At 42.0% G+C, this 16,644-nt stretch overlaps 1 protein-coding gene across 5 annotated transcripts in view; it reads left to right on the plus strand.

Annotated features, from left to right (window-relative positions):
• Positions 1 to 390: 390 nt before the first annotated feature.
• Positions 391 to 16,644, plus strand: part of PDE5A (phosphodiesterase 5A) — a 112,355-nt gene continuing 96,101 nt past the window's right edge. For 2 of the 5 annotated variants that reach the window (XM_090036630.1, XM_090036631.1), the window contains exon 1: positions 7,427 to 7,562. In XM_090036630.1, the coding sequence (XP_089892756.1) occupies positions 7,483 to 7,562 (80 nt within the window). In that variant the 5' untranslated portion in view covers positions 7,427 to 7,482. Of the gene's footprint in view, positions 436 to 7,426; positions 7,563 to 7,681; positions 7,749 to 7,791; positions 7,884 to 16,644 lie in introns of those variants that run through there. The other 3 variants (XM_090036634.1, XM_090036632.1, XM_090036633.1) reach the window with 3 other exon arrangements.

A 16,644-nucleotide genomic window follows, 5' to 3' on the forward strand; every position in this document is an offset into this window, starting at 1 on the left:
TATGCAGACTTTCATTAGAGTGGGCTAATCCATTTCCAATCTAATTTAGTTAATCTCATTAGGTGAACTAAATCACGTAAAACCAGCCATGTTTTGCCTATTCTAACCTCCCCAAACATTGTACAGATAAGCACTTAGATGGACCTATTCCTAATTAGGTATAATTAACCGTAACTGTAATGTGCCGTTTGACACATTTCTTGAAGTATCTGGGCAAGAGCTCTGGTCCAAACTATGAAAGTAAGTAGCAATCTTCGAGTGCCAGCATGAGACAAAGAACCTGGTTCTTTGCCAGGAGTATGTGTAGTCAGGCCTGCATGCAAGTGTTATGAAACTTTTTTGTTTGTCTATAGTTTGATCACAATGGATTCCCATCTGCCAACAACTGACACTGCAGGAGAGATGATTATAAGGACATCACACAGGGGAGGATTGGTAAGAAACACCTTTTTATGCTTAAACTTTTGGAACCTTAGTGGATAGTTGTTATAGCTGGGGGGAAGGAAGCAAAGATAAGTGACTCTAAGTTACCTATGCCCTCACTGATGCTGGGAGCAGACAGTGAATCAGCCTCACATGCAACCTAGAGGAACCACACAGTGATTTATAGCAACTGAAAGAATCTCATAGGCCTCTGCCACCCAGGAGTGCATCACATTTCTGTTTTGTTTCCCGATGCCCACAGCAGGCCTCTTGCTTGCTCAGGTATGTTCTTTGAGGAAAGCGGGACTATATATGACTCCACTGGTTTTATACCTGCTGCACATTCTCCACACTGGGTGAATCCTCATCTGTTTGAGGCAGCTGTAAGTCTCTTGTGCATGACTGGACCAATGCCAAATAGGTTTCTATAGGACTGAGGAGCTGGCCTTTTATGAAGAATAATGTCACTAATGGGGAATGGTGCAGAGGAGACACAGACTGGGTCCAGCAGAAAATCAAGAACAGAGTACTACTGTCTCAGAAAATAGCACCTTTTAAATGTTGATCCTTGACTGAATATCTTGCAGGTTCAGGTGTAGCAAAAAATGGTGCAGCAAAACATGGAAGCCAAACTACAGCTGACCTAAAAAAAAAGGGGTTTCAGGGACAATTTTCTGCACTGTTCCAACAAATAGAAAAGGGTCTGACCCTGTAGGCAAAAGGGTTTCCATTTAATGTGCCCCTCTTTTTTTTTACATTTTCACAGTGTTGATAGTGTAGCTTTAAAGGATTACAGTCTGCCTGTGCTATAATTGATCAAACAATCACAGCCTTTGAGGAAGTGAACTGTGCAGAGGGTGAGGTCACTAAATGACTCGTAAATTTTGGAGCTAAAGAAAATCACTTAAATACTAAGAAGAAAATCTTATGTATTCTCTTTTAAAGGGAAACCATGTAGAAATGACTGATTATTTAATGTGGGTATGAATAAACATTGCCTCTTTTTAAGCATATAAATAAATCATTGTCTATGGACTATATCTGTGCATATTTGTTGTTTTTGACAATGACGAGTTAACACAGACTCTAATTTATATATTTCAGATGTGTAGAACAAGTATTTATCTTTAATTGTATCTTTGCTTTGCATTCATTGTGAAGCATACAAAACAAGAATGTATCATCTCAAAACACTACCAGATCTATCGTCTCTCCAGAAGTAAAGCATGAATGCTGCTATGAAATAGTTTTGTGTTGAAAAACCATTCTGGCTATTTTACTGAACACACAAACATCCTGTTTTGCTACAAGTAGCTCTTGGATTTTAATAGAGTTTACTTACATGTATATTACCCAAAATCCTTTTCAAGCCATCGCTATTACACATCAGTGCTGTCAACTGAGTTCTGGGAACAAACTGGAAAATTTGAGTGAGAGCTGAGATGCACTGAGTTATTTCCTGTATGCTTTGCATGCCAGAATTATGGAAGGCTTTTCCCACTTTGAGCCTTCACATCTTGCTTTTGGCTTTTATATACACTCCTCACCTTCAGAAGGAAAAGAGAATGTTTAATATTACTCATGGAAATTTATGGGATACAGTGAGAAAAGTCTGGTTTATTTCCAACTGTCTGTAGTCTTGAGAGAAAAAGGTATTCTGATCTCTGCTCTGTAGCAGTCTTCTGAGCCTCTGTCATGTAATTCTAGGAAGACAATCTTTTGTATGGACTATATTCTTTTATCTATGGACTACATCAGGGCTTTGCTACAAGCTCTGAGCAAAGGGCATAACAGTGTTGCACTAATACAGCAGTGCAACACTACCTTCCTCCAGGATTTTCCTTTGCCTTGTGCTGGGGAAAGTTCACTGTCTAAGGTGTATACCTGATGCAGAGTATGTTCCTCCAAACTGATTGTTAAAGGTAGTATTAAAGGTACTACTTACTGTACTAGGGAGGCTTGCAGCAGCAAGTACGTAGATGGGTAATACCTTGTTGCTTTCATGTGTCTATGCAAATGTGGTCAGGATTTTACTCTAAAATTTGTACAATGTGCAGTGCAATGGACACTTATTTTCAACTGAGGCTTATGCTATAAACATTTATTATTACCAGCACTACTAATGACAATAATATGACACATGGGATAGCGTATGTTGCAGCTGACATACACACTGAGTCGTCTTCTGTTTTGAACAAGATTGTAAGAAACTGTTCATTTCAGAGTGGAAGACATCTATGAGATTGTTCCTCTAAGCCTGTGTTGTCTATGATTATTTACATAAGTATTATATATATTTTTGTAAGTACTAACAAAATAATCTGCACAAATAAAGCAAACCAGCTAGTACAAATACATCACAACCATGTTCGCAAATGGATTTGGAAATATAACCCCAGTTTGCATTAGCCAGAAAAAAGATAAGGTTACTGTGAAGACTTAGGCTTTAGCAACTTCAGGGTAGAATGATTTTAAAACTGAGAACATTTATGAAGTATGATTTTAAAAATCATAAGGAAATTTAGGGGGAGAAATGTAGAAAAGGTAACGCATTTTTTCATTATTTTAATGAAAAATATCCAAAGCAAAGCTAGTAAAATATAAATTAGCATGCATATTTATTGTCAGGTGACTGGAAGGGAAAACTTGTGACAACATAGGAGCACAGGAACTGCCCTAATGGACTAGGTTTGCTGTCCACTGAGTTTAGTATCCCGTCTCTGACAATGGCCTGTGTACTTAGATGTTTGGAGGAAAGTGTAAAAATTCTTCTCACATGTTTGCACTCGAAAAGAATTACTGGCTTCAGTGGTCTTATGTGGAAATACGTTTCAGGGTCTAATTATGAATTCTATGAAAAAAAGTATTTTCCTTCACCAGCTCTGAATTTTTTCCACCTTTTGTTTCACTGTTTCATTGTCCCCTGTTCTTGTCCTTTAAAACAAAGATGGCAGAAGTCCCTGGTACATCTTTTCTATGCCATTCATTATTTTTTATACTTTTATCCTGTTCCCTCTTATTCAACTCCATTCTAAGGTCTCTTCTGCAGTCTCTTTCTAGGACAGACATTTTGCATGCCCTTGATCATTCAATGGTTTATTCTACCGATGCTACGCCATCACCTTGCAAAAAGCAGCATGGTATTTCTTTATCTCATTTCTTACGCAGTCTAACATCTGTTGTTAAAATCATGGAGCAGAGGCCTTCACAGAGGCACCCACATTCTGTTCCTGAGCTAACAGTTAACTTAAACCTTATATGGTGGTATGAGTAGTTTAATGTTTTGTCTTCTATATACATTGCTTTGCCTTTATGAAAACCGAGCATCATTTATTGTCATGTTGCCCGTTCATCTTTGTTTTGGTCTCTCTGAAGTTCTCTTTTCGGTCCTTTATTGAAGTGTCTCTTTTTGGCCTAAATAGTATCTTATGACCATTTAGTCATGTTGGCTTACAATTTTTGCCTTCCTGATCCACTTCTTCTTCAGCAACACTTCTGAGACTGTATAATAAAACGAGACAGGTATATTCCTGTTAAGTTTCCCTTCCTATAGGTAGCACTTTATTATAATAAATCCTTAGGGATGAAATTAATGGATACTGCATAAAACCAAAGCAAGTGGATTTCAGGCCTAGAAGGTAAATGAGGACAGAGGAAGGAATCTACTTCCCCAGCCCATGGGCAGACTGCATAGCTATTGACCTGTTTTATGTCCTGCTACCTCCACATACATCCTAAATCCCGCATTAGCCCTTTTGCAGCTGGTGTGGAGTCCCTTTAAACAGTGTGACATGATTTCAGGGGTGTCTGCTTTCCAGTTTCCAGAGATTTGCAATAGCTTTATTTGGAGCTGAAGACACTGTATTCATCTTTGACACTGGGATGAATTCCATCCTGTAATAATATTATTTAAGTCTTCTTTGTTATTAGGTAGGCCACTTGTTTTACATCCATTTCCTTCTTTCCTGCTGATGATATCTATCACTGTGTATTGGCATAAGATATCAGAAATGCTAAAACTCAGGACCTAGAAAGTTATGAATTGGACTATATCAAGCTTCCTGCAGTGGACAGGGGTGGGGGAGAACCGTGCAACAGAAGGTGGTCTGAATCTTGAGATGCGGTATTTCCTAACAACGCTGTGAAATGGCAGGGGGAGTCTCTAAAGTGAGAGACCATAGAAACTGCGAGTGCCTCTGAAAACAAGGTGATTTAAAAAAAAAAATTCAAGTACCTAAAAAGGATTTCAAACTGCTGAGGGTACCCCAGACTGAAAATCTGGGTGTTGGTGCCCTAATCATAGCATCAGAGAGAAGATGGGCTGGAAGGGACCTCAACGGGTCATCTAGTTCAGTGGTTCTCGACCTTATTGTACCAGGACCCATTTGTAAACACCAATGGCCGGTCCCAACCCAGTGCCCCTCACTGCCCTCCACCCCCAGCCCCCAGCACGTGGGGCAGAGGGTGGGTGTGTGCAGGGCTAGGGGGGGCTCCCAAGCAGCCCCGTGCAGACTAGAACTCTACCAACTTGCAAAGGAAAAGTCACAGTTTCCCACATTTTTCTCCTTTAAAGGAGAATCCATTTTTAGAGTTTGTTCACAATCCTTTCATATACTCTTGTGACCCACTTTTGGGTCTTGAACCATGGGCTGAGAAATGCTGATCTAGTCCAGAGTTTCTCAACCAGTGTGCTGTGGCACAATGGTGCACCATCAGAAATGAACAGATCTACCGTGGAATTTTTGGGGGAAATAATCACACATTAGAAAAATAAATGAATAAGTGAAATATATCATTTATATAAATTATTTTGTGGACAGAACTATGTCTTGTGTATTAGTATTGGGCTATGGACAGACCTGTGCATTAGTGTATTATGCCATGCTTCCTTTCTGGTGTATGAATGTGAGATGGTAGGTCATGCTACACACTAATGACTTTGTACATGGTAAAAAAAAAAATCGTGGGGGGTTGTGCACTACAGAAAAAAATTATTAATGTAAGTGTGGCCTTGGGCTGGAAAAGGTTAGGAAACACTAATCTAGTCCAGGATCAGCTCTCTCCAAACCATCCCATTCGAACCATAATTTAAAACTCTTTAGTAAGACTGCCCTCAAATCTGCCCCAGCACAGACCTAACACCCTGACCACCACAGGTTCCCATGTTGATCCTCCAACAGTGAGGTTTTCTCTACCTTGAGCCTTTCCACCTTGGAGAACACACAATACCAGCAGAATCTCCCTATGCCTGACAAAGGGTGTTTGTGTCTGAAAGCTTGCAAAGAACTTTTTTCCCAACCTTTTGGTTGGTCTAATAAAAGATATCACATCTCACCAAAGAACCTTGCCCGCCTATGCCCTTAGACCAACAGGGCTACAACCAACAACCCTCCAACAGTGAGTAGGTAGTTTATTTTCTGCCTATGGGGACTTTTTACCATCTTTAATTTTCCCTGAGCCTGAGGAAGGGTGCGTGCGCCTGAAAGCTTGCAGAAAAAGATTTTTTTTTTGCAATTTCTTAGTTGGTCTAATAAAAGGTATCTTCTTCTTTTCGGTTTGCAAATATATTTATTTCTATATACAGGTTTCCCTTACTTTATGCAGGTTCTGTATGTGTGAATTTGCTGTTATGTAATGACCCTTTTTATACCAAAAATTTGTTATATGCAAGGTAAATTCACTCTTATGCGATCGGTGTGGTGGAAACCTGCAGTCAACTGTTTGGTGCGGTGCATTGTGGGAGTGACATACAGCACACCAAAATATAGTTTCCTGTGTGAGTCTGTGCTCCTCGCTCGTTCTGTAGTTCCCATCCCCATTACAATAGTGTCCTGTGCTTATGTGTACTGTCTGCTGTTGGTGAGTACCAAAATTGTCTTGTAAAAGTGGTAGAAATTGGTTTGGGGGTCAGTACAGTCAAGGTCTTGGAACATATCTCTATTTGTTACATTGTAAAGTGGGTTCCCTTTATGTGAATTCCAGTGATGCACCGTTTTCCAGGAATACATATACAGCATAAAGCGAAGGAAACCTGTATATAAATAAATATATGTATGTAACTCCATCTCCAACACTCTGCCACGTGGCCCCTGTGGTTCACTTGGCAGCTCAAAGCACGCTAAAAACCTGTTACGCAGTTTGCACCGTGCAACCGTGCACCCATCTCCATACCCGTACCCCGACCCACTGCCCTCTTCAGAGGGTCTGCTCCTGAAAAAGTAGCCAGACCCTTCTCCACCAAATGAGGTCTGCCATTTCTTTCCCATTGTCCCCTTCTGTCTTCCTGTCGCACCAGCTCGTATCATCTCTGAACTAAGAGCGCTAGAGTTTTGCATTTGTCCAGGGCTGGCCAGTCCTATCCTGCAAAACCTGTGGCTGCAGGGGACCCTGCAGCCCAGGGGCCCCTGCATCCAGCCACTTGCCCCCCTCCCACCACTGCCAGCAGCTTTTTCAGCTGCTTGCCACCCCCCCCACTACCACCCTGTCCTGCCCCACTGCTACTCCCTGCCCCCATTCCTGCCTCCCCCCCACCCTGCTGCCACTGCCGGCTTCTTTGCATCAGGCAGCTCCAAAACTATTTCTTGCAGGGGACCCCCCCAAATTGCGGGCCAACCTTGCCTTTGTCCAACCGTGAGGCACTTCGCAAGGTTGGGGAGCTTGGCCCTGCCACTTTTCCAGATGAATCATGCCACTCCTTGAAGAGAGGCAAAAGAAAAGCCTAGATATAAGGCTCCGGGTGGCCATCTGCAGCGACCCTCTCCTTAGGGACCCACTGAGGCACCTGAGCACCCCCCGGCTGCGCCCTTCCCAAGGCAGCCCAACCCCCCGCCTCCTTTTCCCCTTCCTCTCCCGCGGGCGCCTCAGCGGGGCAGGAGCTACCCCCAGGCCGGGCTGAGGCCGGGCGGGCGGGAAGGGGCCAGGCAGCGGCGGGGGCCGGGCGAGCACCTGGGAGCGGGGGGTGGCGCCGGGCGGGGCGGGAGGAGGCTCCTGCGGGAGCCGCCGCTCGGGGCTGGGCGGGAGTACGGGGAGCGCGGCGCGGCGCGGCGTGGAGCGGTCGGCATGGAGCAGGACGCGGTGGAAGCCTGGCTGGACGACCACGGCGGCTTCGCCCGCTCCTACTTCGTCCGGAAGGCCACCAGGTAGGAGCCCGCTGCGCCCGTCCCCCCGCCCTGCGGCGGTGGGGTGGGGGCGGCCGCCGCTGCCGCCAGGGGGCAGGCCCGCGCCGGGAAGTTTCCCTTTGAACTTGAGGGCTGCCTGCTGCACCCCCCGCAGTGCTGGGAGCGGCGCGCGGGGCTGGCCATGCTGCCCTTCGGGGACAGGACCAGGTATCTGGCGCGGGCGGGAGAAGGGATGCGCTGGGGCCCGGGAAGAATTGCCCCCCCTCCTCCCTTGCCCCCCGCTCTGCTCCTCAAGCCTCCCCCTTGTACCCCAAGCTGCGGCATGGGCAGCGCGAGGCCAGGGTAAGCCAAGTGGAGCTGGTGCTGGGGGAAGAGCAGCCCTTAGATTGCTCTTCAGCCACTTCGGAAACTGGGGGTCGCCAGGAAGGCTGCATTCATAGTAACCCTGATGCTGGGCTGGTTTCCCTCCTCCACCAGAGAGGCTTGGTGGGCCTCCTGGACGGCTCCCTTTGGGGAAGGGTGGCTGCAGGCAGAATCCAGTTTGGTGCCATTCCCATGGCTAAGTGAAAGGTCCCTGACTTGGAGAGGAGGTGGCCGGAAAAACACCTCTGGACTGGCAGGGCTTGCCTGGCAGCCGGTTGATGCTTTTTACAACAGTGGGAGCACTGCATTGTTTTTCAGGGACGTCCGCCTGACCTGAGCGGAGTTTTTCCTCTTTGGAATTTACTTTCTCCATGGCAGGTTGTCCAGGACAGGCAGTTGCTCCTATCTTGTACGTTAGTGGTGGTGGAAGAGGCACCTTTTACAAACCATTTGCTAGTCTGGCTGGTTCTTTTCTTCCTATTACGCTTAATAAAACTGAGCAGTTGGAGAGAAGCAGCGCGTTTTGTTAGCAGTTTGGCATTCTGCATTAAGCCACTGTTTTGGATCCCTGGCTTGAGTGAGAGTGCTACGCTGTTCGTTCCACGTTGTGCGTTGTGTTTGTTTTTTAAAACGTGCACAATTTGTGCTACGGTAATAGTTACCTTGAAAGAAAATGCATGCAGTTTCCACAGTAGGGTTTCCGTTGCTTAACTTTTTACTTGGTCTTCCTTTGACATTGTTTTTAACCGTTGCTCTAAAAGTCTAACTTTGTACTGCAGTGGTTTGGGTTTATTTCTTTAGGAATATAAGCAGATCTTTAGAACAATAAACCAAAAAAAGAAAGAAAGAATTAATCAGGTCAGCCAAAGGACCTTCTCTTTAACATTGCAAATATGAGTACAAATGTGCAAAATGGAATTCAGCTGCACCATTTGTTACAGAGTAATGTGATACTTTGGGGCTGGGAAGGAATACTAAGGTCATGATCCAAAACCTACTGAAGTATCTCTACACTGACTGCAGCCGGCTTTAAATCAGGGTCTAATTTAGCAACCATGTGTCGCAACATAAAAATTGATTATATGTGATGTTCCTCTCCACGTCATACATTCATCCTGCCAGTCCCCACTCCCTGAGTAGCCTTTTGACTGTGCCCACATGAGTAAGGATTTGCATACATTGTGTCTCAAATAAAAACAGAAAGATTAATTTGGGTGGCTTTATCTGAAAAGATTAGGTTTACAAATGAGAGTAACAGTTCCATACCTCGGTTCTAAATTCTAAGGGATGTTTTTGCCTTGTTCCCTTTTGCATAAATCACTTTGACATGGATGTGTTTCTCTGTGGCTTCAGAAATAAGCACACCTCCTGAAAGGCAGGACTTGAAGAGAAAAGATACATGTTTGTTTATTCACAATTGGTTCTACTTAATACAGCTATATTCATAAACCAGAAATGTCATATGCTCCATTTGGAACCTTTGACATTAGATATTCTGGACCCATGTGAGTATGGGCTAAAGGTCCAAGCAGAAAGAAAATGTGAAAGTTGGTTTTATGGCAACAGTTTAAACTTTATTATCGGCCATCATTAAAAGTCAAGGTCTGATCCTGCAGGATGGTATATACCTTTCTGTGGAGGTTTTCAGGAGGAATTCCAAGTCGTGCATCATCAGGCTGCATTATTGTTTTGAGTCCAGGATGATTCAGTGAACTGGTGAATTTTGTGTGTAGGTTTAACTGTGTGTTATGTTTCATTTTCTACCAAATACAGTGAAAGTGTGCAGCCTAGGCCCTGTAGTGTGAATACTTATAAGCAGCTCTAACTTGCATAGACAGTCTAAGTACACATGAATAAAAACTGCTCACCTGAGTAATGCCTTACAGTATCAGGCTGCTTGCTACATTTTATAACTTTGTTTTGTTCTGGGCAGACTAAAGATATGCAAGAAGCATAGAAATAGATATTCAATTTGAATTTTTATGATTGCTTTGATCAGAGTACAGAGTAATGAGGATACTTCTTCCTAGCAAACTCAATGAAATTATAACAGGGATGAGTTCAGTGTAGGCTACGTAAGCTATTTACAGTATTTTTAGGGTATGTACCTCTTAGGCAGTTTGTTCTTAGTTCTCCTCATTAAGTTGCTCCTTTTTTCCCCAGCTTCCTTTGTGGTTGAAAATTTTAGCATTTTATATCTAAATAGAAACAACGTCACAAAAAATGGAGAGAAGGGTTTTTTTTTTCCCCAGAGTAAAACTAATTCTTCTAAACTTGTACTGCATCTGAGTTGCTTTTAGATTGTAGCTTGTGTTGACCCCATATTATGGTTGTACCTTTTTTGTAACTGATGTTAAAATTATAATCCTTAATATTGGACTAGGATAGCAGTATAACTTGCAGTCCTTACACCTATAAACTTGTAGTGAATTAGGCCTGAATCTGATTTCTGTAGCCTCTTACTAAAGTTTTAGTAAAATAAATAAAAAAAAAGGTAAATAAAAAAAAATACAAGTGACTTTTATATTTGATAAAACCTTTATCCAGTTGTCATATCAAATTCTACATTAAACTTAAATCCCAGTTGGAGATGCCAGACTACACTATTCCTGGTTTTTCTTATTGTCCCTCTTTAAAAAAAAAAAAAAACTAAAAGAAATTCCTGTACTTCTTTTTATGTCCTTTGCAATGAACTACAGGTACTGTTGAAAGGAAAAAAATCTGCTCTTGGTTGCCGGCAGTTTTAGGGCTGGCTTCCTAAATACATGGCGTAATAGATGAAAATCATTAAACTAAGCTTTGTGTTTTTCTTAAAAGTATTTGCTATAAATACTTCTTGGCTTGTTAAGTATAGTTGGAAAATGTTTACAAGTGATTTGCTTCATTGCTGAAGATTCTGGGGGTGACATTCACCAGAAAAAGACACCCTGGTTCGAATCCAGTGATTGCATGGCTTGAATATAGCAGTGATATTTGTTCTTTTGCAAAAGGGCAGGTACAATTTATTTCCCTTTTTATTGGCTCCAAGTAGTCCGTTTGGGGTATACCAGCTGTGATATTAGGTTTCTCAGTTAAGTGGCCTTCAGGTTTACATGTTTAGAGGGATACACAGCAAGCTCTTTCATCCCGGGCCATCCATTTGGTGTTTAGCTTTTAAGCTTATGCTTATTAAGTATATTTTTTGTGTTCTCTCATGGTTTTGTGTTGTAATACGTTTGCTTAATTTGTTTCCACTTAAGAAAAAGGTTGTGCGTTTTTGAACAAATGGAAAGAAGTTCAGGCTAATGCATATATTCTGAACTATTAAAAATGCTGTACTGAAAGTTTTTTTAGGAGAGTTATTTTCGAATAGCCAAATTAGGAACATATTTTCAAATCTCTAAAAATATTAATCTTAAAAATATGTAACATTTTTACTTTAATGAGCCAAATCCATCCCTGGTGTAGCCTGTGACTTAAATGAAGTTATGTTATGCTGACTTCACTGTGTTTTCTCCCATTTGCACCTTTGCTTCATGTTATATGCATGTATAGAGCTTTGCTAGAGGGAGAAGTGCAGGTAGGAGAAATGCATGATAGGGCTTCTTAGGAAGGATTTTGAAATGTGGTTTTATTTATTTATTTATTTTGTAAAGCCAATTACCTTAAAAACCTTTTCCTCACTTGTAAGTAGTTTCCACTTCCTTTAGCCCTTTTCAGGAAGCTCACATCCCTGAAGAGATGTCTACAGTGTGTATTAACATCATTCTAGTATACCTTTTTAAGGCACCAATCCAGCAAATGCTGGATGCATGAAGAAATTTTACTCATGTGAATAATTTACACTGTGCCTGAATATTTTCAGACTATGCACGCAAATAAATGTAGGCAGGTTGCAGAAAAGGGTAGTTTTGGGAGCAGGGTTTAAAGAAAACAGACAACGTACTAATACACCTTGAAAAAACTATCACTTATTCAGGAAAGTTTGGAGTCTTTAAAGCAACAATTTGTACTTTTATTCTCAGCTGACCACAATCTGGCTTCCTCTATCACACAGAACTGTCGGTAGGAGTTCTGCACAGGAATCAAGTGTAGACTAGTTTCCAATTAGTACAGAGCTGCCACATGAGAGAGCGCTTTTGCTGCCTGTTGTACACCTCAGATGTTAAAGAAACACTAAGGCATGCCCAATGTTAATTGAAATGCATTTTGCAGTCCTTGGAGGACCTGGAAGGAAAAAAAAAAAGTGTGTGGTTGTGGGGTGGGTGGGAATTGTTATAACAGTTCCTTCTCTCTCTATCTTCAGAGTAATTTACAGCTAGTGCCATTGCAGTATTTATAATACCAGCAGGCATTAGAAAGCCCAATCTTGCTCCCATTGCAGTTAATACCACAACTTCCTAAGACTTAAGAGAGCAATGCCTGTAGATTATTTTTCTTAATAAAAATGAGGGTAGAGGAAATGTAAGTCTGTAGGCAGCTCTCTTTTTAGGTTGGTTTTTATTTTGGAATTTTATTTGCAAGCAGTGTACAAAATCAGAGCATAACTCTTATGATGTTAGAAAAAACATGAGGGGGAGGCAGTTCACTACATTTATAGATGGGGAGGTATGATGGATAATTAGATATTCCCTGTAGTGCTAAAAAAATTTTCAATGGATATACACCTATAAAAATGTGGAAATTTTGGTTATCAGCTTCTATTGAAGAATCCTCCTGAATTTTTCACTTGTACAGAGAGCTAACAGAAGAGTTGTGCATCACTTAAATTCCGCTTTAGTTCTACTTTGAAGGCTGGCCTTCTGTACAAGAGCTGAATTAAGCCTATGTATTCGATGTGTCTTAACTTAAAATGTGCATGTTTAAATGTTCATGGTATATTCTTATGCACATTTGAATGTTTAAAGGTGAATTGTGTGGAGGATGTAGGATCCAGGTCAAGCACTGTAAACAATAGAGATTTATACAATACGTTTCCTGAGTCGGCCTCCGGCTGCGCAATTTATTTTCATTTTGAACTTTAAATTAAGGGAAAACTATTTTGCCTATGTCATAGACAAATACAATTACCAAAATTACACAATACAGGTCTCCCTCCTCTGTACTGGCAAAGAAGATGTAAGTAAATTTACATGGACTACTTTATGTGATTTATATGAATTGCTCGAAAATAGCATTAGATGCAAAAGACTATTTACAAAATGCCAGAAAAGAAACCTTATTCAAATAGCTCTTGTGAATAATTCAATGGTGGTAATTTCACATTGGGTCTGGCACTGGGTATATAGCCACAAAATATATTTGCTTAGTAAAATATATATGTATATATATTCCCATTTATTTATGCATCAAGAGTGGACTCATCCCAGTGCAGAGGGCTAGCCCAAAGCCTCTGCACCACTTAAAACGCACTTAGGCCCTATTTTGGGAGCTTAAGTAGGATCTAAGTGGTATATAGGCCTTGTGCTGGCTGGCTGTGGAAGGCTGAATTTCATTTTTAATATTTCCTTATTAACTTCAATAAGAGAACAATTGAGTCCTCAGTTTTTCTGACAAGAAGCAAGCAGAAAAAAAAAGGCCATGTTTGATTATTTGAGACCTTGACTTTTGTATCCTTGTGGCTTTGTTATGCCTTTCTTTGGGTTGTGAACTCCTTTCTAGGAATGCATAATTGTTCTTGTAAAAATTTGAGCCTGTAGTTTAATTATGAAAGATAACTTGCAAATAGTCAGGAATAGTAAGTTAACATCAGGACACTCAGTTTTCTTGGTATTTTCAGCTTGGCCAAGAAATCAAACAATAAGATATATTTGGGAAGGCAGAGGGGGGTAGGTGGGGGGCAACCCAGCATTAGACAAGATTTAATTTTTTTAAATTTATGTAATACCAGAAAGCCATTTATTTCACCTCTTTCATTAATACTATCACTGCATTGAGAGCCAAAGAGCTCTATTTAGCTTTGGATTAATACCTGTATAACACCCACACACACAGGTTGTGTATGGTAAAGGGTGTGCTTTTGGTGGTTGTGTATCGTTGGGGGGGAATATTACCCCTGATTTGGCCAGGTGCTCTGCATATTGAAACCTGGGGCCTGTATTTGGGCAAAATATTTAAAATCTTCTGGCCTCATTGGGGCAAAAAGGGGGAGTGGGGGAAGAGGGGGGAAATAAGGGTCTCAGACTCCGAGACAGACTTTCTCACCCTGTACCTGAGGCTTTGCTTCTACGTATCTTTCACTTACCTCTCCAGTGAAGAGGTGGGGGAGACACCTCCCCCACCCCTCATGGGCAGCAGTTTTTCTGGCTCCTAATTCAGCTGTGCAGATCTGAGCTACCCCAGGAGAAAAAAGAAAAACCTTTGTGAGCTGTTTTTATATATCTGGTGTGACATCACCCAAGCCGTGTCCAATTAGGAAGTGCCATGCTCCAGCCTCTCTCTTACTCAGTCCACCTGGAGAATCTGCTTCCTCTGGCCCAATGAGAACAGCTCAACGAAGGTTTTTCCTTCTTTCTCTTGGGGCTGTTCAGGCCTGCACAGCTGAATTGGGAACGAGAAAAACTGCTCCCCATGCTAGGGCGGTCTCCCCACCTCTTCACTGGAGAGGCAAGTGAAAGCTCTGTAAAATGAAAGCCTTAGGTATAGGGAGAGAAAGTCTGTCTCAGAGTCTGAGACCCCTATTTCCTTGCTCTTCACCCCCCCCCCCATTTTTTTTTGAGTGGGATACTACCATGGGGGTATTAATGCCTGGAGCAGACTGACTAGGAATGGAGTCCTGGCAGTTACTGGCCACATGGACCTGGCCCCACTGTTTTGTAATTGTAGTGCCTCAGCACAGTGGTATAGCTGAGACTGGATGTCCAGGCTGCATCCATGGGCTTTTGCCCTATTTTTCTATTTCACAGCTAGTGCATTTCAGTCTAGCTATGTGGCTGAACCCCAGCCATATGTTTGGCTGGCAGATTTGGACCTGGCACGTTTGAGTCAAGATGAGACCTGGTACTTTTTGTTGTTGATCCAGGCCTCTCGGCCTCTTGAAGGCTCAGATCAAGTGTAGGCTTGGCTGGCTTTTGCTGCCCAGTTCAGGCCCAAGCCAAGATAGGCCTGACCTTACCTCTGAGTTGTTGTATAGTTTTCTGCCCAGCAGAGTTGGGATTGGGACTAGGGATTTTGGGGTGAGGTGTGCTGACGAAAGCAGCAATTAACTCCTCAAAGCCACCATGTGGAAATGGAGGTCAGCACTCTACCACTTCTCCAGGAGCAATGGTGCTGGTAGCAATGCAAAAGGACTTTTGAGCATCTCCCCGTGGCACAGTGAACCCAAGGAACAGCTCATAAGACTCTGGTGTGGGCCCCCCTCTCCAGCCCATTACTGAAGGGCAGGTGTAGGGCTGAAGGCCCCCAGAACTACCCTTTGGGGAGCCTCAAGTCTCAGACTGTCTGGGCCAAGATGAAGTCTCCCCAAGAGGGTGCCACCTTTGTAGTTAATAGTGTTTTAAAATTCTGTTTAGAGTTTTCTTTTGGGGTTTTTTGTTTTTAGTTTCTGTAATGTATTTGGGGTTTTGTATTTACAAGCAGGGGGTTTTGTTTATATGGGATACCCCAGCAAATTTAGTGTTCCCATATTTCTGGGTGGGGGCTTGAGCCACAAGTATAATTTATGGGGTGCCCTGACATGTGAACCCAACCCTTCTTGCTGCTGGTTGGTGCTGGCAGAAGGGTGACACCTGTTTACTTGAAACATGAGTTCTCTCATTGAAGTCAACTAGTTACTAGACTGCTTGCATGTCTAAAGTTATGTAAGTGTTTAGGTTTGCTAAATTGTGCCCATAAATGGATACTGTCTTTAAAATCATCATTCTTATGTCTTTAGAAAAGCTTGTGTCTATTGCTGTTACAATTACTTTCGGTTTCAATTCTAACTCAAAAGGATTAAATAAAAAAATAGTTTTCTTATTCTGCTTTGTTCATCGTTTTCTCTGTTTTCCTTATATAGTCATGCAGTTTCCCCTATTTATTTACACCAGTGGTTCTTACCTTTTTAGACTCTGTTTAGAAAAATAATAGAGCAGCTCTTCTCTTGCAGAGGACTCAGAAATACCACAACAGGTCAGAATATTTTTAACAGTATGTATTGGTATTTGAAGTCCCTAGGCTTATCATGGGAATCATGCAACAGTGCTAACATTTGCATGGCACCCCGTGGTACCCTTGAAAGGTTCTCAAGGCAGCCTTGCTAAGAATAGTTTACTTACCAATTTCACAAAGCAAGAGAAAAAAGATTTTTTTTTAAATATCTGAATTTGTAATTGTGAAAGTCACAAGCATTGGGAAGAGAATTCAGGGGCAAACTTAGTACCAAAACAGCTTTAAATGCTTCTTCTACATTTACTTTTCAAGTTGATGTGGAGCTTTCAGATGATTTCCACATCTGAGATGAAGGAACTGGAAAGTAATTTGTTGACATCTAGTGGTTATTCTGAGAAAAGAAAATTGAGAAATTGATTATTAGACTCCTCTTCAGAGACTACTGACATCAAAAACAGCAGAATAAGGCCCTAAGAATTCATGCAGCTAAGTATTAGCAGTCTGTGCCAGATGACTTCAGACTGAATGTCTCTCATCATGTTTATCATCAGTTAGCTAGATTCAGCAAAACATGCCATAGTGCTGTTGCTGAAAAGTGTGTGTTTAAACTTCAGGTGATCTGTATCAAATACGTTCAAGTAACAGACAAAATGTATTGGGATTAATTTTGTTT

The sequence above is a fragment of the Crocodylus siamensis genome, chromosome 2 (assembly GCF_052110815.1).
Source record: "Crocodylus siamensis isolate JL-2025a chromosome 2, ASM5211081v1, whole genome shotgun sequence".
NCBI classification, from domain to species: domain Eukaryota; kingdom Metazoa; phylum Chordata; order Crocodylia; family Crocodylidae; genus Crocodylus; species Crocodylus siamensis.